General features: G+C 36.4%; 1 protein-coding gene across 1 annotated transcript in view; it reads right to left on the bottom strand.

Moving 5' to 3' along the window:
* ABI3BP (ABI family member 3 binding protein) overlaps positions 1-24,696 on the bottom strand; it is a 137,158-nt gene that overhangs the window by 105,871 nt on the left and 6,591 nt on the right. Inside the window, exons 2-4 of the mRNA XM_036406819.1 lie at positions 10,634-10,813; positions 2,123-2,191; positions 7-139 (exon numbers count right to left, since the gene is read on the bottom strand). Of these exons, the coding sequence (XP_036262712.1) occupies positions 7-139; positions 2,123-2,191; positions 10,634-10,813 (382 nt within the window). The remainder of the gene's footprint in view (positions 1-6; positions 140-2,122; positions 2,192-10,633; positions 10,814-24,696) is intronic.

The following is a 24,696-nucleotide window of genomic DNA, read 5'->3' as shown; positions in this document are numbered from 1 at the left end:
TGTTACCTGTCACTAGCACAGTTACTTGTTGCTGTCCAGTCATGTTGAGGGTTGACAAGGATGCCCCAAGAGAGGAACACAGAGGTTGGGGTGAGGGTGCCAACCACCAGCTGCAGAGGCTTCTGTGTCTTGTTCCGACCTACATAAGGAGCATATAAAGTTAATTTCTCTCTCCTGCATTATATAAAGTTTTTGCAGATGGACAATTAAGTAAATCATGATCTCTTCTAAGCTTGAAGGGAAAGGTACAACAGTTCTCTAATTTTCATGGTCACTATTTTTAACATGTGATTTTCAAAAGTGACAGTTTCACATCATCATTCCTTCAACCTAACATTCCAGTTAAAACTAGTTTTTGAAAATGGTCATTTGGTGGTTTAAGTACACTTAGTATAAGAATAAGCTATTGGTAGATTAAATTAAAAACTCTGGCTATCTTGGACTATATCAAGACACGACAGAGTCCAGGACATTAGAAAGTCTCCGTGAATGTGATAAAAATAGTATCTTCTTGGCAGGTTTCTCAGTAACACTGCAAATATATCTACACATAATAAATATTTTCTAGAGCATTCTTAAGAGTAAAATAAAACCTACAAAAGTTCTTTTGCTTTTAACTGAAGGCAGATCTGAATCAGTGTCTTTATCTGCAGGAATTTTCTCTTTTAATTACCGACTACGTTGAAATCAGGTTTTGCAGGATACTGAACTTCAGCTTTGCTCTATATAAAGAAGCAGAGCTCTTGTAGGGAGAAAGAACTTATTTTAAAAAAGTTTAAATGCTAATAGATGGAAATGAACAAATTATGTAGAGACTCTATTTTGAACCTGTAGTTTATGAACTACTACCTGCCCAAGGAGAATCTCTGGTGTTTAAAAGATGATTGACTATAGGAAATCAATATATTCTTTACATCACATTACATATTCCAAAACTCTAAAGGATCTGTACCTCCTCAAAACATACAGGTGACCAACATTTCCTGAAAATTTATAAGCCACTGATCTAAAGGGTTTTTTCTCACTGTTGTGAATCAGATTTTACTAACTTTCTACTCGCACCTTGTTAACCCTATTACCTCTTCACTTAACCAGCCCCAGTGACAGCCTGTTTTGTATTTTCAACCAATATATGTGTGTACATTTAGAAATGTTAACTATGCTGGTTTTAACTTTTTTATGTTGATGATGAATATGTTGCTACAAAACCTACGTTAAAAACCAACATATATATGTTGCATCTGAAGGGTAAATCACTTTCCAAAATCTTTCCAGACATATTGTGCTACACCTAGCAAAGAGCAAGAAAAGATTTATCCCAAACATTACCAGGAGTTAGGAAAAAAAAAATCATCCAAAGATCATAGAATAATTTGGGTTGGAAGGGACTTTTAAGGTCCTTCTAGTCCAAGTCCTCTGCCATGAGCAGGGACATCTTCAATTGGATCAGGTTTCTCAGACGTGATCTGTCCAACCTGACCTTGAGTGCTCCCAGGGATAGGTCATGAGTTTATTTTTTGTAACAGTCCAGTCATCCTGCAAGAAGTCTCCACATTAAAGTACAGAATTAAGTCTCCATATTAAAGTAAGATTTGACAATATTAATGGCATGATTAAGGTCATATAGAAAGACTTTGAAACGATGAGAACAAAACTCAGATTTCTACTTTGCTGTGTATAGATTCAGCTGGAAATATCACTTTCTGTAACTTCTTGCAATAGTAAACTTAGTAGTAGATTGATATAGAGACAGACACACACTACCATTTTCCAGCGAGGAACTAAGAACATTAACATGTCTATGGATGAAGGAATCCTTACTTGTAATTTGGAAAGAATAATTTTAATGTCTTTAAACATCAGAAATTAATATTCTAAATTTCAATTCTCATTTGTAAGAATTTTATGCAAAAAAAATCTTTAGGTACATCTTCATGTTTTGAGCACCATGTGTATGGCTACTGACTAGGGAATGCTGTCCTATGTTTTACCTTTTCACATATGGAATTTGTGCATCCCAGTGAGATGCCTACAGGTAGAAACATCTTTTCAGAGAAACCCAGCACAAGGGTCTGTTTTCTTTCAAATATTTTAAGAAAGAGATGCAGTAATACTAAAATACCTGAACAAGATTTCTTGTTATTTGAAACACGTGCTGGTCTTACTGAAACCAAATACCGCGGCTCTGCATCTACAAATGAAGGAAAAAGGAATTAGTACAGATGTGCTATTTATTGAAAAAGAGATTAATCTGAAATTAATAAGAAAAAGTCAAATAGTTAGTGAATTCTTGACACATTGTCCAATCTTCATGATCTTTAGGCTGTTTTCTTTAAAATTCATTGAGTTCAAAATGTTAAATGATTTGATTAAAACGAAGTTGAGATATTTATTTTAGTTTGGGGAATTCCTCTTCAGAAATAAGATTTTCCCTTACACTTAAAGCCAGGTGTCAGAGATTTCTGCCCTTCTTAGTTATTTAAAACCAAGCTCTATTCCCTCTTAACTGCAACATGAGAGAAGGAGATTCCAGAAAGATGTCCACGGGTAGAATTTGGCTCACTCTCTACTGACCAAAATTATTTTTACTATTGCTTTTAAAAAACAGGATTACTCTACATAGAATTCTTATTCTAGTTTAGATACATTTATCTAAATGTATAAGTATAAATAAGAGACTGAATTTCCTGGGTATTTCAGTGTAAGAGGCAGCTTGAATTCTACCAGCTAAACAGAACTGCTAAGAAATAATTCATTTTTCTCGTACACTCACTTTTCTGTAAAGAGAGAGAAAGGAAAAGCAGTACCAAAAAACCAAAAGCTTGCTGTACTACTGAAAAAGTTCTTCCAGTGTGGGGAAAACCACTCTAACTTATTTGATTCTGTGCACATAAAGCACTGGAAACCCATACTATGAATGTACCTTAATTGTTTAATTAGTCATTTAAATGGGTTTCATCTGCACCAAATAACCAAGATAAGCATTGAAAACAGCTGTTCAAAGCAGTGTGGAAAAAAGAATTAGTTAAAAAATGAACTCCAAAGTGTAAATACATCTTCATTTACAAAAATTTTTTTTAATATTGAGAGGGGTACACAAGCGTGGGAGTGGTGTAACCACTTGGATATTTTTTTGTATTGAGACTGAAAAATAGAAATAAACAACACTTTAAAATAATTTTGTTTCCCTGTATTGTAAACCCAGTTTTCTGCTCTGCATTTATGCCCACTTGTGAGATGTTATAACTCTCACAAAGTATTCAACAGGATTATTTTAAAACATGACCTTGAAAGTTCAAGAACTACAAAGCCAGTCTTCAAAACTAAGAATTTATGGGTTTATCAGTAAAATGTCCAAGAATTGTGAAAGAAAACTATTAAAATACTTTGAAACAGTTTTTCCCTGCTCCATAAATGGAAAAATTAATTCTGGCTGAAATCAGAAATGACTTGTGTAGCAGTATAGAAATAGATAAGTGCTAAACAAAATATGGCAGTACACAAAGACTGTTAATGCCTCACTACAAAACCTGGCAGCCTTTCAGGATTCATTAGTTCTAGCAGGTGTTCTTGTTCTGTAACAAAGTGTTTTCTGTGGAAATATTTTGTGTTATATGCTGTTCATTAAGCTTTATTTTGGTGAGTTCAAAATATTGCCTTAATAAAGAATACAACACATTCCCATTTTCCAGAGGATTCATGGCTCTTCTGACTGTAATACAACCTAAAAAAGGAAGCATTTAGGAAAAGAGGCTGAGACTAGATATTGAGAGAGAGCTGTTAGAGAAGAGGCAGGTTTAAAAAGTACCACTTCTTTAGAACCACTGAACTTAAGACACTATTATGATCATTTTAACTGAAATCAGAAAATGAATTTGTTAAACAAATCCACTCAATACATGGGATACAACAATAAGTTTCTGTACTGTGTTTAAGCTATATCTTAATTTAGAAATATGATTCCATGATTCCTGAGCACAATTACCCATGCTACTATATAGATATTAAGAGTAGAGCAACTCTAATTTAAGTTAAATTCATTGGTTTTATGCACAGTACCAAAGCATTATGCATGGACAGGAGGGCACATGCCTTGAAATGCTTTTATTCTGGGCAGATATACATTCTATATCCAAGACACATGAAATTAAAAAATGCAGAGAGCTTTTTCAATATCATATAATGAGCCCTGACTCATTAGAATTGGGAGTTGTTTCTTAGTCTTCCACTGCAAATCAACATTTCTTTTAGTAAGTTCAGAAGACTACTGAGTTTCTACATGGATTCAGTCTTGCTGAGAAATATGACTATCAGTCATCATCACAATGCTGAAATCATCTGATGCTACTATGACTCAATTCATTTTCAGGGCGTTCAAACATTGCCTCACCCATGTATTAAATTCTGTCAAGTTACAGGAAATATTTCATGATAATCTGTGTTCTTTTATGATGCCTATACAGTCATAATCCATGGATTCCATGGATTCTTATAGACAGATCCATGTCTATAAGAAGTAGGAATCTTGGGGAGAGGTGAGTAACACAGCAGAAGAAAATGAAAATTCTGCAGAATACCAGAACTCAAATAATATTTGCACTAATTCATGTAGTGCTTAAGAGATAAATTGCTGAAATAGAAGGTAGGTAGGAAAATGCGATAGTTAGTCATAAAAATATGGATGTTTGACTGGATGTAATTATGATTCACAGAACAAATAAGCGATTTGCATGAAAATATATTTAAGAAGAGAAGTTTGTTTGAAAAATAAAATTATAACCTCAAGTAAAAGCAAACTACACCGCAGAGTACAGAAAACCTTGTTTGCAACTGAATATTGCTTAGTTTTTCTGAATTGCATTTAGTAAGAAAAGGATAGTTACGTAATTAAGATCAATGTTGAAATGTCTGGACACAGATGCATGAACCCAGCATCTGCCTCCAAAATAATTTCAACATTAATCAGTATATAACAGAGACATATATGATGAAGATGCAAAATACAGACCTATGAGGATCCCCATAAATGAAGGATCACTACAAACAATGCAAGCTTTAACAAGTTAAGCTTGAGATACATTTGTCAGTTTGCTATGAAAATCTTAGTAGCTCCTTGATGCCTAAGACATTCTTGGAGGGCTGCTACTCTAAGACCACTTTTTTCAATCTATTACTGTCTAACCCCCTTTATTAAGGCTAGAACAACTAATATCTTGGCTAAGAACTCCTTTCAGATCAGAAATAAAGTCCACAGAATGACCACCTTCAATTCTTTAACCACAAAATACTCTAGGAAAATGCCCACGTGTACCAGAGAAGTGCTCCTCCATAAATCCATGCCTAATTATTAGTGGTATAATTCCCCAAACATAGGCTATTATATTAATAAATTAAATTATTAAAAGAATGAAGCTTCTATTATCCACCTTAATAGCTTATGAAGACAACCAGAATGTAACAAAAAATACGTGCCACTGACATATCAGATTAACAAAGGAGAACACTTTCACATGCCATCAGCTAGGCTATCAAATCAATGGCAGCAAGCAACTAACACTACACTACAAAATGCTAGGAAAGTCTGCCTCTGTTCAAGCACACTATTCAGGGCCTAGCCAGTATGCACTTGCAAGCAAAACAATGTAAGTATGAACTGACTGATGAACGTAGATAGAACTTAGAATCTTAAAATAGTGTTACAAATGCATCATTAGAATTCATGGACCACTGGATTCAGAAATCAAAACAAAGTATTTTTTTGCTTCAGGCTGCAGGCCCTTAATCCATATTTAGAGATTGCTAAAAACTTACCATGGGATGTTGTTAAGGACAAAGTTGGAGGAAGGGGAGGATGGAAAGTATTGTAGTGTAACAAGCATGGGAGAAGACAGAGAAGTGGGACAAAGAGGCTGGCATGAATGATCCTGCTGCTGATCAGTGCACTTTTCTAGAGGAAGGGGCATCTGCTGGACACCTCCAGCTCCTCCCTTCCACTAGGCTCTGCTAGCATTAGCAATGGGAACCTGCTTTCTGGGAAGTTAGCAGGAGGCAACATAATGCTGAATTAACATTCATGTTATTTGGCATCTTGAAAAGCATGCAGCTAATACAACTGCCAGTCTCTGGTAACTGATAAGAAACTGCACAGCAAGATCTTTTAGCTAATCACTGCCCTAGCACAGATCCTTGAGTTACACTCTCTACAATGTGCTCAAGGTGGTACTAGAACCCTCTCATATACATACATAAACATGAAATTCACACAACACTTACTGGCAGTGTTATGAAGCAGGATTACCAATACATTCTCCTCTTACACTGTGCAATCTTGTGCAAGAAAAGGAAAAGTAAAAGCATTGCCCAACTTTGAGCTGGTTTTAGAAACTGAAAGGGAAAATAATTTTGCTCATTCTGTTAAGTAATTGCTGTTCATTCTTGCAAAAATTCCTGCGTCCACCCAACATTTTGGGTTTCTCCAACAGTATCAACAATTTCTAGGAGGTGGGCTTGCAATCTTCCTAGACAAGTTAGAAAAGACTTACACAAATCTCTTAAGCAAGTACTTTCTTTACAAGTCAGGAAGACTGAAAAAATTAAGATAAAGTTTTAAGTCAAGCCCAGAGCTTTTGGATGGGTCCATTCACCTTTCTATCAGTCTAGCGGAATTAACCTCTCGATATCTTTTGACACTGAATAGCTTTCATGACCAAAAATCATATTGTTTACTGTCATGTGAGCACATAAAGTACACTCAGCACAAACCACATCTGGTGGCCTGAAACAGAGGCACAATTCTTGGGAACAAACTTTGCTGCTGCCTTGTCATTGACATTTCAGTATATTCAGATCTATCTGCTAGAGCATGAAGCTGCTCAAGACTTTGCTGCCAGCAGAAGCTCATTACAAGTTCAGGAAATCCAACAGGATCTTTTTCTCTTTGCCCATGCCCTCTGCAGGCAGATCCCAATTCGTTGATAATGTTATCCAATTGCTGCCACAATTACTATATAATTAAACGAAGGGAAAAGAGATATTTTAAGATAAGAATTACTGCAGTGAGGTGCTGAATATTTTAATGGATGAAATGTAGGTGAATATCACATGTACAAAATAATATATCTTTTCTGAAAATCCTAGGAAATGTCATGTCCTTTATAATTGCTTTAAAAATATATCCATCTGTAGACATGTAATATTATAAATTAATACATCTGCTGACTTCAAGCTTCCTGTTAACAGGATCATAAAAGTGTGAGACCCAGCAGAAAAACTGACAATAAATTTCATATTAATCTACAATGGGTTGGAAATATAGAATTTCTGGGTCTTACAAATATATATTGTTGTGTTTATTGTCATCTTCTATATTCCAGTTCCAACTGGGGACAATTATCCCAAACAAAATTCCAATTATGCTGCTCCATTAACAAAACCAGGGATGTAGAACTAAATCACAGAAATGTGGAAATGTCTGCAAGGCACTTCATTCTACTTGTAGACACTCTTTTTTAGAAAGGAGAAATTATATTTTAAAGGACTGATGTGTTTTAGGAAGGGAATAATGACTTGTATGTGAGGTCTGTGTGTTTTTTACATTAACCTAACACATAAATTAATGTTGGTTTTTTTTTAGCAGTGTCTACAGCTGATTGTGTATCTGTACAATTTTTCCTTAAAAATTTTCACAGAATAAACAATTTTAATCCTACCAGCACAAGATCCACTTTCATGGATCTTCCATTTTCCTGGATCTAATCTCTCTCCCAGGGGATTATATTCCACAGCATTGCTCCTTAATGCATTAGAAACACATACAAACCTTTTAGAGAGTAACAAATGCCATTAAACATCCATTTCTCATCTTTACCTTTCACTACAGACTGATTTAAGGTTGTGATCATAGTCCCTAAATTGACTGGGAAAGGTTTCTCTTTCCACGAACTACTAAAACTGACAAGGGAGGAAGCATTAAATTGCATTAGTCCTGGTCTAAATAGACCACAATAAATTTTCATATTTGGGAACCACTTCTTCCACATTCTGCTCAATAAATGCCTCACCTATCACTGTTCAGGGAAACCACCTGCTTTCTGTAAAATTCAGATAAGTCAAAGCATGAGAGGACCAAATAGGAGTTCTCAGGAAAAAAATGAATGTTTTTTTTTTGTATAGTTATTAATGTATAATGGTTTTTTTGTATAGTTGTTTTGACTGTGGAAAAATGTGTGGAACACACTGAAGACTATTTTCAGAGTGTGCAGCAGCACTTGGATCACTAGAGTATCTAGAACGTGGGATTGACAACCTTGAGTGTGAAATTTAAAAGTACATTGTCTTAATATGAAGACAATATACTAGGCCAACTTTATCACATTGTACTAGAAGTACAAAGATAATTTGAGATTTTTCAGCAATAGAGTCTAAAGGGTTTATATCTTTGGCATATTTCTTGAGAGTATTTTTATTGTCCCTCTACAACACCTTGCTTTTTCTAAAATCAATATAAAGTATATGCTAGAGCTGAGGTCTCTGGCTGCCACAATAAAACTTACTCATTGTTCCTAGAATTGAGAACCATTCTGCAGTTCTTCCAGTTTCTGCCAGCAACTGATCCCTAAATACGATGGGGAGGAGGGAGTGTGCTAGCAATCATCTCTGTCTTCATTTCTGCCACACAAGTCACTCTAAAGTAGAGCCAAAAGCACAACTGATGTTTATTGCTTTAGCTCGTGTTCCATACATATTTGGAAAGCACAGTCAAAGCTGCAGTTTAATGTTGTGTTTAATATTTGTGAAATGGGAAAGATTATGCACTCTCTGCTTCCAATAAACAAGTCCCCAAGGCATTCAATCTAACCCTAAATCTCTCACTCAAACCAACTTAAACCACTTAAACCAACAGATCCAATAAACGTACTGGTAATTGCCTCAAATAAATGTTTGCAACTTGAAGTACATATTGCTGATAACTTCTTTTACTCCTGTCTTTTCAAAATCTTCATTTTTCTGAAGGTTAGAAATGCTTGTCTTGCTACCTATATTATGTTGCATTTTCCATTTTTAGTTACTGGACATTCAGAAGTCACAAGCATAGATTTATTGTCTCAAGGAAACTGACAATTTCTATCAGCATGAGGGAGATAAAATTTTGACATTATTCTCCTTTGAAATAATCATAAAGGAAGAGTATTCCTCAACATTTGTGCTTTTTCCTCTCCAGACACCCTACAGCAAATGGATATGCATATGGTCAGTGCTCTGATGTGCTGTGGAACTAAAGAAAGGAGCCTAGAGACCATCCATTAACTGTTAAGGTTACAGCTACAAAGTATCAATATACCTGAAATTCCAGGTGACCTTGAGCTTTCAGTTTTGCAAAACATTAGATAAAAAAGCTTCTATTACATAGGGAGCTAAAATGATCTTACACAATGTTACATTCAGTCCTTTTTCGCTCTTCCCTAAGATCTGAGTACCTGAAAAAATTAATCCTCAAAAATTAATCCTCACTACTCCTGCAGCAGGTATTGTTATGCCTAATGCACAGTATACTACAGAAAATCCTGTACATTATTCTTAGCGAACTGATTCAAAATTTACACATAGGATGAATCAGGTAAGCCAGACCCAGCTTAAGTGATGGTTATGAAGTCAAACACTGGGTGGGTGATAGAATTACAGAGAGATCCCAGAAGTACCAACTCATGAAAAGGAAAGTTAACCTTTGCCACAGTGATCCTATCAGTCTCCCATATCTTAATTATTCTGTGTCTAACATCTTACTTTTTCAGTTTTTGTTCTGCAGTTTTCAGTCTGAAGCAGACGCCCACAATGGCCTTAACTGAACACATCAAAAACATTACAGTTATTACTTCTATGCTCATGCATCCTTTCCTCTCCCTTGCTTTACACCAAGACCACCAGCATAACAATGATGAGGGTAAATTGATTGATTTCAGGCTAGAAAAATCTAAAGAAATCAATAGGAAAATCTTAGGGATTTAACAGGTCAAATCCTGATAACTCAATGTTTTAACAATTCATTCTTCCTTCCTTCTCCCTATTCCAGATAACAGGATATAGCATTCATGACATGGTTTAATCTCTTCCATAAAACAGCTCATGGAATTCCATTGGTAACTTCTGACATGGAAGTTAGAGGTTAGTCTACAACATGCAATACGGGAGTAGAGCCCTACAAGAAGAGGCATCATGTTGATATGAATGTTTCTGCCAAAAGGAATCAACCACACAATTCTCAAGACTCTTTCACTGCTTCTTCTATTGTTTGTTAAAAGCATGTACATTTTTCTGCTATTCTCCTTTATAGCTGCATCTTCAGGCAAACCATCCCATCTGATGTGTGAGTTGTTCAAGTGTAATGCAGGCTCTCACTAAAACAAAAATCTCCAAAACAAATACCAGTAAGCAAAATTTCCAGACAACAAGAACTAGCTGTTCTCCTTGAAGGACCGGCTAATTACACTTTCCACTGAAATTCTTTACAGCAACCTTAAAAAAACACAAAGAAACAATAAGAGCTAACCCAATAAAACAAAAAATTAGGTGAACAAAACATTCATACTCTCCTCAGTCTCTTCCCATAATTCAATACAAAGCAAATATGTCTTACCGAGCTCTGTTACATAGTTTTTTCCTTCTGAAGGTAAAGGGATGTACTGATTAGAAAAGAAGTTGCTTCCATAACCCAGGACAAAACCTTCTAGTTTGGTGCTTTGACTCGGTCGAAGATACCTCATGCAAACAGTGTCATCTGTGGCATTGATCTGAACCTTCAGACTCTGCCTTTTCACTGGGGAAAGAGTGAAAAAGAGGAGATCAGAATGCATTGCCTTGCCATCACATATTGTAATGGAACATTACAAGATAACAATATAGGGCTGTTTAATTTGCTAATAGCATGCAAGTGAAAAATTTCTTATAGGTGATGTCCCCTGGAAAAACACTGTACTTATAAAAGTGAACTAACAGTCATGCATAATAGTGGTTGCCAACATGACTGTTTTTCCACTAGTTTAGCATTATCATTTGCTTTAACATCTACAATTGCAGTAGTAAGACCATGCATGAAGTAAGTGGAAAAAATGCAAGTGTTTTTTCCTTTAAATGCAAGAGTTATGGTATTAGTACATATTAGCCATATGTAGGACCCATAGGAGAGAAATGTACAAGTTTTTGGTTTGATTTTTTTTCCTTCTTAGTAGAAAATATGAAGTTGTAAAATTAAGTTAATCAGTTAATCACACTCAAAAATTATGTTAGAGGATAAACAACTAGATCCAAATAAATCTTCTACAATTTTCCCCCCTATGTTGGGCTGGAAATGTAATTTTGTATTTGGAATTACACCAGGACACCTAACTAACATAAATACTTTACTCAAAACTACAAAAGAACTCTTTTTAAACATTCATTTTTATGCTTTCCAGGGGAACAGCACATAAAGTAAGAAACATCTTGTATATCCATCTGCAAAAATTTAACTTGTAGCAACAGAGAATGACTTCACAACAGAATAAATAACTTTTCAGGCTACAAGTTGGTGTTTTGGCTTCTTCTTGGTGGGGTAAGGGAGGATTGGCTTTTCCCTTTTGCTTCCTTGGTATGTACAATTTTAGTACTCCCTTGTTACTGTTAGGCCTATCATATTTTCAGAACTGTTGAGTTGCTGGCTTTCCCCCAAACTTACAACACCAGCACTGGACTAGTACATTTTGTGTTGTTATTTCTCTTCTCATTCTCAAAATATAAATTTTTATCCCCAGCAGATTTTCAGGCATCTGTTCAAACATGAGAGCTGAAATTAACTTATCAGGAAAAACCCGAATTTTGCAGATAATAATTTTGATTCAGGAACTAAATCCTGAAGAACAACTATGAGATAAATGATAAATAATACATCATCGAATAATAGGATAGAGCAATACTAGACTTTTCTCTTTCTTTCTTTCTTTCTCTTTTTCTTTCTCTCTGTCAGTAATTGCAGACTGATATTCAAACTTTCTCTAGACAAGTACATACTGATTCTCTAATATCACCCCAACATACCCTGGTTTTTTAATAGAAATTCTAATGACTAGAGTTGCCAAGAGACCAAAAACATCACTTTGTTTTAGTAGATGATTTGAGCATCTGCAGTTGTCTGCACACAGAATGTAAAGCCTTAAGCCAACACTTTATGCCTCTTCCCTTTACAGAAAGAAGTGTACAAGTAAAATTGATGGAAAACATCTGCCTCCCTTCCTTTATCTAAAGACTGATCAAGAAAAATCATTCAGCCAGGAAACTGTCACAATTTTCCGAAGGCAATTCTGCCAGGTTCCAGAAGACTGCAAGGCTTCTAGAAAATTCAGTTCTCTGGCATTTTCAGCAGAGCAATACCTTCATGGGGAAAAGTGTGGCAGTGGCTTCTAATCTCTGTGACATACTGGCTCATTTATTTTCAGTACACAAGATTGCTGAGGATGGGCAACTCTGAATATTGACAGGGCTCCGACAGGACGAACCAGGAAGAAAACACAACACACTTCAAATACCCCAAACAGGCTTCATAAAGACACTTAATAAAAGCTGGTAACAAAGTTTAGGATTATTATCTCTGACTGACAGTGAGCTACATCTGTTTAAATTATGGATTCTTCAAAACCTATTAAGCATTATTGAAATGATGGTCTCCTGGTATCTATCGAGTATTCATGCCTAAGAATAAAAGAAGACTTAGATAACTTAATTCAAATATGGTAATTTGATTTCCATAATAAATTTCTTAATCAGTCTTAAACCTGAATTTATAAAAAAAATCTAGAGAACATCTATTTAATTTTAAATTTACAATAATTTAAACCATTTCCCCTACACTTGTATCTATGTATCTCTGTTATACTTTACATCAATTTGAAGACTTAATTCTATATCAAGATTATATTCAACTGGATCTGATTTCAGTTACATGGATACCGTGGTTTATTCATAAGCAGTCAATTAGAGTGGCAAAGAGTCTTGATTTTGTTAAAGCCTTAAAACTCAGTGAGGTTTCTGCAATGAAAAAGCTTAAATGGGATCCCAAAACAGTAGTATCTTTGAAATAATACCCTCTAGACCTATTTTTTATAGCTAGCATATCAAAATCACCAAGAGACCTTTTAAAATCAAAGACAGTTCTAGCAGAAAATAAAATAAACAGGAATAATGTATTTTTTTTAAAAAAAGAGAATAAGGCAGGAAAGAAGAAAAGGAGATACATTTGAAATTTTAAAAATAAATTCTTGTCCTCACCACCCTGTCTTGACAGGGCAGGTCATTTTCCTCTAATTTACTTTTAAGTACAGTGATGGCAAAAAGTATTGCAGAGTCCCTGTAGAGTTTAGGAAAAAACAATTAAGAAAAAATTATTTAGGTTGGAAAAGACCATCAAGACCATCAAGATCAACCATAAACCCAGCACTGTCAAGTCCACCACTAAACTGTTTCCCCAGGTGCCACATCTACATAACTTTCAAATACCTCCAGGGATCGTGCCTCAAACATCATCAGTGTGTTCCAATGTTTCATGTTTTGGTGAAGATATTTTTCCTAGTATCCAACCTAAAGCTCCCCTGGCACAACTTGAGGCCATTTGCCCTTGTTCTGTCACTTGTTACTTGGGAGAAGAGGCTGACCCCCACCTGGCCCCTGCACCCTCCTTTCAGGCAGTCGTAGACAGAGAGAGAAGGTCCCCCCAAGCCTCCTTTTCTCCAGCTCCCTCAACTCCTCCTCGTAAGACTTTTGCTCCAGTCCCCTCACCAGCTTTGTGGCCCTTCTGTGGACATGCTTCAGCTCCTCAACACCTTTCTTGCAGAGAGGGACCCAAAACTTAATATAGGATTTAGAGTGCAGCCCTACCAGCGCCAAGTGCAGGTGGGTGACCACTTTCCTGTTTCTGCTTGGCACACTATTGCTGATAAATGGGCTTCCACTGGGCTCTTAACCACTGGGGTGCACCCTGGCTCATGCTCAGCTGCTGGTGACCAGCACAGCCAACACCTTTCTCACCAGGCAGCTTTGGGTTGTCATGAGACAGGTACAGCATTTGGCCTTCCTGAAGGTACACAACATCCACAACCTTTTCCTCATCCAGTAAGTGTGTGACCCTGTCATAAGAGGAGATCAGGTGAGGCAAACAGGACCTGTCTTTCCTAAACCTGTCCCAAAGAGCAGCAAAGAGCAAGCAGACAAATCTCCTTCTTCATTTTAACTTGGCCGCGTGTTTTTCAGGGAAAATAACTGCTACAGCAACAACACAGATGCCACACTTCATATGACTAAACCACATTCCTATTAATGGGCTGTGTGCATTCCAGAATCAGTGAAAATGAAGGATGAATATTAACTGGTAAAACAATAAATGACCAGTGTTTGGAAGTGTACAAACAGAAATGGAGCAACCAAGGACAAGGAGAGCTCAATCCTACGTGCTGCACAGACACAGCCAGTCTAACCAAGAGAGGGCCAGCTGGGAGCAAGGCAGATACAAATGATATGTAAATTATCTTGGTAAATGGGAACTGCCCCCAGCAGCATATTAACAATATAGATTTCATTTGTGCTGATCTCACAGTGGTTTGAACAATTAATCAGGAAAGCATTCTCATTCTGATTAATACGTCTCTTTTAGTTATCACTCAGATAAATATTCATTAAATATGATTAAATAGACAAGGGAAATCATAGGAACTTAACTCTTATGATACTGTGATAGGAATCTATTTGATTTTGAGAATTATTTTTTGTCTTAGGATTCCAGGAGACCTTTTTTCCCTGCACCTCCTTGATAGAAGACTTAAATGATAAACTAGATGCCCTCTAATTCCATTCATTTGTGTCAGTTTTTGGCATTTGTTATTGAAATCCCGTCCTAAGAATTTGCATTTGTAATGTAATTCTTTTACATTGAGGCCATTTCCAAATGGAAGATTCTGAGATCTACAGCTACCTCTGAAACACAATCTTTCCCTCCATGCTTGCCAACAGAAATTCCACACTGATCTGCAAGTATTCTCTTCAACAAAAGTCAGTTGATGGCCAAGATCAGCAGGAGAAACTGTGCAAAGCACATCTGAAGTAAAAGCACAACATTAAGTGCATCAGAGCACTTGGAGTGTTGGAATCACTCTGAGAAAAGGAGTCTGCCTATACTAGGAGAGAATGAAAAACAACTTAATAACGAATCAGCTGCACCATCAGAGGATCACCCACCAGCAGCTCTTCAGAAAGAAGAAAATAGGTACCAATGGCCCAAAGAATCCAGCTGGAAGCACCATAGTTTAGCTAGTTGGAATGCATAGGCAACAGGAGACAGAGGCAACAATCTATTGAAACTTTTAAAAGTTAAGATGGTACTCTCACTCATACCAGGAGTCTACTGCACACTTTAGGTGTGCATGGTCTCTTGTGATCAAATACAGTCCTATTTTTTGTTTTTATCCATAGAGTGAGGATCCTTGAACTCTGCCCTACAAAACTAGAGGGTGAATACAGCTGTAGTGTATTACAGCAAATTTGGCTTTGTTGCCAGAATTCCTTTTGCCTTACATTGAAACTGTTTATTTTCCACTATTTCAAAGATTTTAAGGGGCATGAAGGCAAGACCCAGCACTGCCTCCCAGAGTGCTAGACAAATGAAGTGTGCCTTATGAAAATATATTAGCACCATCTATTTGTGAGCACTACCTCATTTATTCAAATCATTCACAGCAGTGCTTTGATTTTTCCAAATCTGGTGTCATAGTACCACCAGGCAAATTTTCAATGATAATCTAAGACTATGAAACTTTTCTGCTCTTTTATGTTTTTGTATTTATTTTGGCTGCCAAACATGGAGAAATATTGGTTGTTTGGCTGCAACCCAAATATATCTTAAAATGGGAAACACTTAAAAATAGTTCTGTTTCTATGTACTACAATAAACAAGACACACTTCTAAAGCAGCCATAAGCACAGAATAATGGAATAACAGAGTGGAAGGAACTTCTCTAAGTCATCTAGTTCAACTCCCTGCTCAAAGCCTCAAGTTGCTCAGGGCCACATCCAGCTCAGTCTTGAACACCTCTGAGGACACAGATTCCATAACATCTCTGGGGTAATCTGTTTCAGTGCTTAGCATACTTCTGTTTAAAAAAAAAGTCCTAATATCTAACTGGAATTTCCCGTATTCCAGCTTGTGCCCAGTGCCTCTTGCCAAATTACTCTGCACTTCTGCAGAAAATCTGTCTTTGTACTCTCCAATAAGGTAGCTGAGGATCCTTTCTCATAAGAGATTACATCAAACACTAAGGTTCCTAGCCATGAAATTCACATTCACAAATACTCTGAATGATGAAAGTAGGTGCCATATGAAGAGGGCAACCAAGAATACCTTTTTAGGGGAGGGTGAGCTAACAGCCTTGCATGTTGTTTTGTCAGTTGCAAATGAAGTTCCTCAATAATTTTTTTCAAAGTATTATTATGCCTACACAAGTCTAACATTGCTTCAGAAGAATTGGCTGTCAACGTGCAACTGTGCAAAACAAAAACAAGCATGTCTGTCTACAAAAACCTAACCCTTGAGCCCTTAACTTCCACCTTCAAACTACTTTCATTTCAAAGAGGGCAACTTTTCTTAGGTGATCAACATTCTTAACAGAATGTACACAACAAATAAAATAGCATAAACTGTAATTCCTTCCATATTTCTTTCATATCTGGGGGCATTTTAGTAATTTAAATGATAGAGAAATTCACTACTAAATGAATAGTGAATTACATACTGAAGAAATTCACTACTAAACAATAGGAATTTCAGGAGTAGCTGAAACATGCAGTAGGGAAACTCCTCAATACTGGTGTTCAGCTGAAGGTAGTGAGCCAAAAGGAAGAGATGCCCTGTGAGGGCCCAGGGTCAGCCTCATCCCTTCCTGTGTCCTTTCTCCCAGCACTATTTCAAGGTTACTCACACCTTTTCCTTCAGTTGCTATGCACATCTTGTTTTATTAAATGCTACTCAGAAATATGCTGCTCTTTAACGTTATAAACTAAACATATACTTCTGAAAGAGAATTGTTAGAGCATTTATATTACAAAATCACAAGGTTTTAAAACTTATTTTGCCAATCCCTCTCCAGTGATTATAACAGTTCAGAATTGAGTGAATAAGCTGTACTCATTAGTACTTTAGGACCAGTTAGGTCAATGAAGAGGTAAAGATGTAGTTATTAGCAATTCCAGCTCCTATGTAGCTACAGAAACCATTACACAAAGGAAATTCATTGCTCAAATGTCGCCATCTGTTTCACCTGTTTTCGGGTCATTCAAGAACTTCACTGAAGTTCCACTTTCATCTTTATGTCCTTCACAAGGCTCCGTAAACATACTGGTTTAAATTTACTTTTTAGTTGACTTAGTAAAGTAATTGTCCTTATTTTTAGGGTGAAAAGCTGAAAACAGTCTGGATTTAAACTTGGGATCCCATTTCAGTGGTCCAATCCCCAATTCCACCTTTCATTCTGCAGGTCATTTTTCATTATTTATTAAAATATGAAACAAAACTGAAAACAAGGAAGAAAACTTGTTTGAAAACAACCAAGTCTGCAGCTCTGATGGAAAAGGGAAGAGGAGTTAGACCTCTGAAAACTTCTTTGGTATGATTTAAAAGAACCTGACCCTGGCTCCTCTTTTGGGATTCTGTTTAATTTTTTGAATTAATTAGATTAATTAATTAATTAGATTAATTAATTAATATTTTGAACCTTAGAAAATTCAGCTCCTTTATGTGTCCAGTTAGTAAACTTAGTTTGGTGTTTGATGGCAAAAATTTATAAAGTTCAACACTGAACAATTGAACATTTTTGAAGGATAGGGACAAAACCAAGCCCATTCATTATTTTCAATGCATAACGTCCTTTGAAACTCCTTCAAGCTGAATAATTTTTGACAGATAACACTTGTAAAATAAACAGTGCACAAATTTAAAAGGACAAGACAAAAACTACTTGTTAATAAAGGAATTTGAAACCCTTATTTCAATTTAGATTATGGATCACTTATTTGTAGTAGGATAAAGCTTAATTTTGATCTGATGTCTTTAGGTTGATCTGTTTAGCCCTTTAGCCAGGGCCTTGTTCCCCTGGCTTTACTCTCAAAGCTCCTTATTTGTTGTTGTTTTTTCCAGACTGGCCTGGTATGTATTTTTCAGGATGTAATTTCACCTGGACAGAGCTGATGAGACAATGACTGCATCTTGCCCAGAAGAGCTGTCTTTCCAATCCTGGCTCCTTCTCCTGTCCAAGGAAACAAGTCCAAGGCCACTCCACCCAGGCTGGGCTATGGAGAAAACTGTGTCCTGGCCAAAGAACCTGACAGATTCTGCAGAAATATGTTTCAGTAAAGGCAAGCAGAAGACTGTGCAGAGCAAGGGGAGTCTCACAAATTTTCTAGGCCTAACTCTCTTTTTTAAGCCTTTAAAAAGCATCAGCCAATGCAACATCAAAAGAGAAATGTGGTCTTTGGACTTGGCCTCATACAAGGTCGTCATACTTCAGAGTTGGTCAGTTGAATAAAATCAGGGACTTTCTTTAACAACCTCTTCTCAGCAGGAAAAGCTCAACAAAATACTAAGAACTTGAGCAGGTGAAGAATTCAAATGCTGTTGGACTGGCTCTGCCCATGTATTGAAGCAATTGGTATTAAATACGACAGACCTGAATGCAGGAAGTCTCTTATGACTGTGCTCATGAGCAGGCAGTGCATTATCACTGCCATTACCTGCTCAGTGCCAGGCAGTGTTCGGCATCTCCACTGCCTTAAGCACCTCTCATTTACAAAGATCAGTGCATTTTTGAAGAGTCGAAAATTGAAGGCATAATAAAAAACAGTCTGGAACTGCAGCCACCTTTGCTTCTGTGAGAAGAGTGAGGACACTACACTTTGCAATCCAGGATGTTCATGTTTATTACTGAGTGCACAGGTAATCTGCTACATGGGTTACTGTGTACCCAGGTTGTAGTGAGGGACTCATTTCCTACAGCCAATTTGGAGTCTATTCCTTACATATCATCACCATTTATCATAATACTTTCTTTTTTTTCACTCTGTGACTACTCATCTGGGATCTTTTGAAACACTTTGGGAGGAATCATTCAAAAGAAGAATATCAAAATAACCAACAGCAAAAAAGTATAAATTCTACTGTGTTACAATAAGGCAGCTCCAAATCAACAGTTTAAAAAATTTCAAGCAGCAATAAATTGAAATTTGCATGTTTATCTGTGTTAATAGAACAAAATAGGTAGTCATACACTGAAATCCTCTTCTGTGATAAGTATTACCTCATTTGCCTTAATCCAAGCAAATGAAGGAGCAAGTCTTTAGCTGAGTATTTTGTAACATTTCGTTAGATGTTTTTAAAGCTTTGTTTTACCTCCTTCTCTGATTAAGCACATGGTTATTTTTTAGGGACAAACCTGCTTAAAGATAGTAGTATTTAGACCACTAGGAGGATCTACAAGCTGTAGCAACAGAATAAATTTGAAACCAACATTGACTTCCAACCCTTTAGCTGTAAATTAATCTATAAGTCTCAGAATCCCCAACATGTCTAGGTATGTTTCAAAATTGTTGCCTTCTCTATTTTAAATCTGAAGAAATGGATCCCAGTCCTTTTATGTTAGTTCTCACTTCTAAAAAGGTGTTTTATCACTAATGGATAAATACACAGAGCACTGCACAAAAACCATCTTGATAAATTCAGGAAAAAAATCAAATTCAATGACTAGAGGTACAGAGTATATAATCCAGGAAAGAAGCCTGAGGAAATAGGAGTCATTGAGCTTGGAGGAAAAGTACGTAGACAGATATGAGAACAGTATCCAAATATATATGGTAAACAAAGCCCCGAGGAAAAGCAGTATAAATTACTTCTGCTCCGTATTTGTGAAGAGAAGAAACCAACTGCAGCAAGGAAGATACTTGGAAAACTGATACAGGGAGCTACAGTCTAGGACAAACTGTCTTGGGAATAAGAACAAGGTGGTCAAAATGAGTTCAGGAAGTCCATTTCAGCCCTATGTTTCCTTGTAAAAATTACTATTTTTCCAGTTGAAGGCTACTACTTTTGTTCTGCACATCTAAGTACATACCATAAAGCCTCAAGGAGGACTGCCCTCCACAGTGCCCTGCACGAATTCCAGAATCCTACTTCCTATCTCTGAGATATAGAAAAGGAAAAAACAATAAGGCATGGTCTCTTCACTATATAGATAAGCATAAGAGAATTGCCAGGGAGAAGTAAGATTAATTTGTTACGGAGAAGAGAAAAATATCTCAGTGCAATCGTTTGAGTAAAGGCAAGAAAGAGCATCCAGGAAACTGCAAGCTGCTGTCCCTAGCCTCAGTCACCAGGAACAATCACACCTATGCACATGATGAACAAGAAGGTGATTTGGAACAGCCAGAGCAAATTTACCAAGGCCAGGCTGTCTGGCAAAGCTTGCTGCCTTCTGTAATGTTATTCCTGGCTTTGCATACAATGGGAAAGGGGTGAACATCATTTACTTCAGCTTTGGCACAATTTCCACAGGTATCCTTCCTGTCAGACTGGAGAAATGCAGACTGGATGCCTACATTACTGGGGAGATGGAAAACTGGGCTCAAAGAATAGCAGTCAGTGCTTAAAAGTCCAAAGTCCCTTTTGATACCTCTTTGATATTGCTTAAGAAGCTCTTTCTGGTTCTTGAGCAACATCCAGTGTAATTCCTATTCTCATTTCAGTGAGGGAGAATGTTTTGTGCTTTGTGTACACTGGGGAAAGAACTTGGGTTGTGGAAAACAATAGAAGTAGATGAGTTGTCCATAATGACCTGCTTTGGAATTGAAGGAAAACAAAGCTGACATCCATTCAGAAATAGGTGACATTATGTTTATAAGTCCCCCCACCATGCTGAGTATAGTTGAAGCAAGAATCTTTAAAATAATATGCAAAAATATGGAAATGGAATGGGATTATCGTTTTTCTGAAGTCACAATGGTTTTCCATTTCCAGCATTGCAACTTGCATATGATCACCCAAAATACCTGTGTTCTCTGCTCCAAATAGCACCCAAGACCTACAGAAATTCAAATAGAGCAAGGATTAATAGCTCTGAATGGCACTTGGCAAAGGTGCTTGCAATATTCTGTATTAACTTTGGAATAAATTGCCCGCTTTTAAGAAGTGGACAGATGATAAAGCAATTAAATATCTGAAGCACACATAAGAATTCCTGGGCAGTGTTGTATATCAAATGCTAAACTCAGAAAGAGTAAGAAAACTCTGTCAGTAACAAAAGCAGTACTGAAATATTAAATTCTATTGGGCTTGGACAATTATGATTTGAGCTAGTCAATGGAGTCAAGTCTGTCAACAAAGCTTTCAGCCAGTTACTTTCCTTTGGTTTAGAAAGCTGTAGATACAAACAAACAAACAAAATGTAAATTTTAAAAATTTGCCCTATGTTTCCAAAATAGCAGTCAAAATAAAGTGGTTTCACTTATGATCCTGGTCTCCAAACTGAACGTTCTTACACATGTCTATGACACTTGCTGGATCTAGCCCAGTCCTATAAGGATTGATTCCAACTGCACATAGTTTTCCCAGCTGGAAAATGTATCTCATCTTGCACCATTAGATGAGACAGATCTCAGACTGATGACTTGGCTTCTTACTACTACTCTAAAATAAACCCAACAAAAACCCCAACAGATTAAGAAAAATCAGAGGTGATCCTTTTAATCTTCTTCTATATTGTTCCACATTTGGAGCTTGCAGAGATCAAAGGAAAGATTCTACAGATCAAACACATCTGGAGAAAAGAAGCAACAAATTGCCAGTACATCTTTAATTTAAAAAGTACTAATAAATACTTCATAAATTTAGAATGTATTATTGAATTCCTAAATTTGACAGAAATTCTTTATGAATACACTGTGAAGCAGAGTCATTGTTAACTCATCTTAAGAAAACTAAAATATGAAGTAAATGGTTCCACTAAATCTGCTATCCACTAAATCAGTGGATAGCAGAAAATAATGGACACCAAACCAAGTAAGTATACAACATGTAAAATAAAAGCAATGCATATGATTAATGGAGTAGTAAGGTAAGACAAATACTTATTTTTTTTATAATGTAGGTGTTTCATCTTTTCTCCCACATATTCCCCTTCCTTCCCAGGACATGGCATAGAGTTCATGTTCTCTGACTATATTTCCAAATTCTTTATCTGTTACATCACCTGCTCTATTTTCACCATGTTGCCTTTTATCTCCAGAGATGAAAGAAAGCTGCAGGAAGTAATCTCTCTTTCCAACCTCTCTTCCTATGTCTATATTATTTTTTAAAATAGATTCTCCAGCCAGTGTTTCATTGAAATAAAAATGCCAATAAAGAATACTATCAGCTACACAAATGGAAGGTTTATGAAAACTTTGAGGTGGAATAGGGGCATGTACACCTATGCACACCATCAGCTAAGCAATCTTTGTAGGCCTGACTTTGCACTTTTACTTGTACTTCTCTCAGGCATTTATCCAAATGCTCATGGAGAATTTATGGTATGTAGGAAGCTATGTCTCTCTCATTACTGATCTTGTAACCCAGTGTGCAGTAGATTACATTAATTCCCAAGGAATGCTCTCTGACTTAAGAGTGTATTAAGCACATAAATAATGCTTCATGACTTCAGAGTTTTTACATGAGATATATTCCCTGTGCCAGTTTTTTTGACAAGTGTTTTAATACTACAAAAACAAATTATTGAAAAAATCTAGAAGGGCCATGTCATGGAAAAAATTATTCACAATGCCCGAAGTTTCAACAGGGCATAAATGAGATTATCTATTCCCTATACGTAACTTTTCTTCATCCTTAATACTATGAGCAACCTCACATTGCCTTCAAATAAGTATAATAATAGCATATGATCTCCCTTGCTAATTGCTGTAAGTATTTCTGAGTGCAAAGGGAACACAATAAACATCTGCTACATTACAGAGAAGCTGCTTTCTAAGAATTCATGGCTGTACATTAACAACATACTAATGCTTTTATCAACTGCTATTTGAACATGTTACCAAAATTGTGAGAGTACAGGGGATTGATGAAAGTGTGAAGGATTAAAATAGATAATTTTTTATGTAATGCATTTACCAAAATCAAATGAGCAAGATCCCACACTGCCTTTGTGTGTGCACGTGTATGCCTCAGTGTACCAGAGAGTCTGTGTGAAATCACACTCATGACTTGGTTACTTATGTGCAAAGTGAGTACAGATTTTCTGTTAGGAGCAAAAATCCCCAAATCTGCCAACAATTCAAAAGAAGTTCTTCAGCTAAAATTAATTGCATAATTAGTATTTTAATCTTCTGGGGAAAAATTCTTATTTATGTTTATACAGACTTGATTAACAAAGGACATAAATAACCTCCTACTCCATAACAGCAACTGACTTACATCAGATTCAGCTACTAAGGAGCACTGAATAACCAACACAAGCAAGAAGACATTTCTGTTAGAATTGCCAGTTTTTGTGTTCCTTGTAACTAAACCAAAGAGCAGGAAGGATTGCTGAAGAGATGCAGTATTGGTGCTTGTCAGATCATAGCTAAAAGCTGGTGCTCATCTGTAAGGTAGCAAATGATGAGCTGTCACTGTGGAGCAATTTCATAGTCATGTTCACACAGTAAATGTCTCTTAATTAGCTTTATGACAGAAGGAGACCTATTGATTCAAGCTGAATATGAAACCTCACTGCTTTTACCTGAGTCAGCTCTCCATCAAACCAAGGGAATTCATGGCTCTTAAGCCTGACTTCAGCCACTTCCCTGACTGTGAAACAAGCTGCACACTGTGCTATAAATAAAAACTCTGCCCTGCCATTTAATCCAACTACTTCAGGGTTTGCATGAGCCACAGAATGGAACTCTGCCAAAACATTCAGGTCAGACAGCAGAGTTTTATTTCTATTATTTCTATCCCAAATGTCAATCTCTTATCAACTTTCAGACTATTTCACCCATGCCTTTTTTTCAGTGTGTCTGTCCATGTTGTACTGACACTGAGCTTTTAAAAGAACAGTGATAAGTCATAAAGTCTGAAAGTCCTGTAATTTTCTCAGTGTGCATTTTTCTTGTTCATGTATAGGCTTGAACAGTGCTAATGAGGCAATCTAAATTGCCAGAAAATGTTTTAACTTTGGAGTCAGAAAATGATCTTCTGGGACATTTCAAGCATACATATTTGTATTTTTGAATCAACCACAATTTTATGTGTTCTAAAATTACTCCAGACATTTCCATCACAGAAAGAAAAATGAAAGTGAATAATTAATATAAAGCAGATATTGCAAGCAGCTGACAAAAGAAGTCTTTTCCAAATGTGAGTTTAAAAATAATGTTATCCCACATACACTCTCAGTCCTTTAAAATTGGCCAGGTTCCCAAAGTATTAATTATGTAAACTCATATCAAACATTCTGTGGCCATTTATAGATTCATAAACTAATGCCACAACTGCAGGTGATTGGAAAGAATCTTTTCCCACTTTATTGAATCATGCTATTCCTGAGCATATTTTAAGAATAATGCAAAACCTTAGAACTATATTAAAATGCTGGAATAGCCCTAAAA

Source organism: Molothrus ater, chromosome 2 (genome assembly GCF_012460135.2).
Source record: "Molothrus ater isolate BHLD 08-10-18 breed brown headed cowbird chromosome 2, BPBGC_Mater_1.1, whole genome shotgun sequence".
Taxonomy (NCBI): Eukaryota; Metazoa; Chordata; class Aves; order Passeriformes; family Icteridae; genus Molothrus; species Molothrus ater.
Note: the sequence above shows the minus strand (reverse complement) of the source record. Positions and strands in the feature narration are given on the sequence as shown.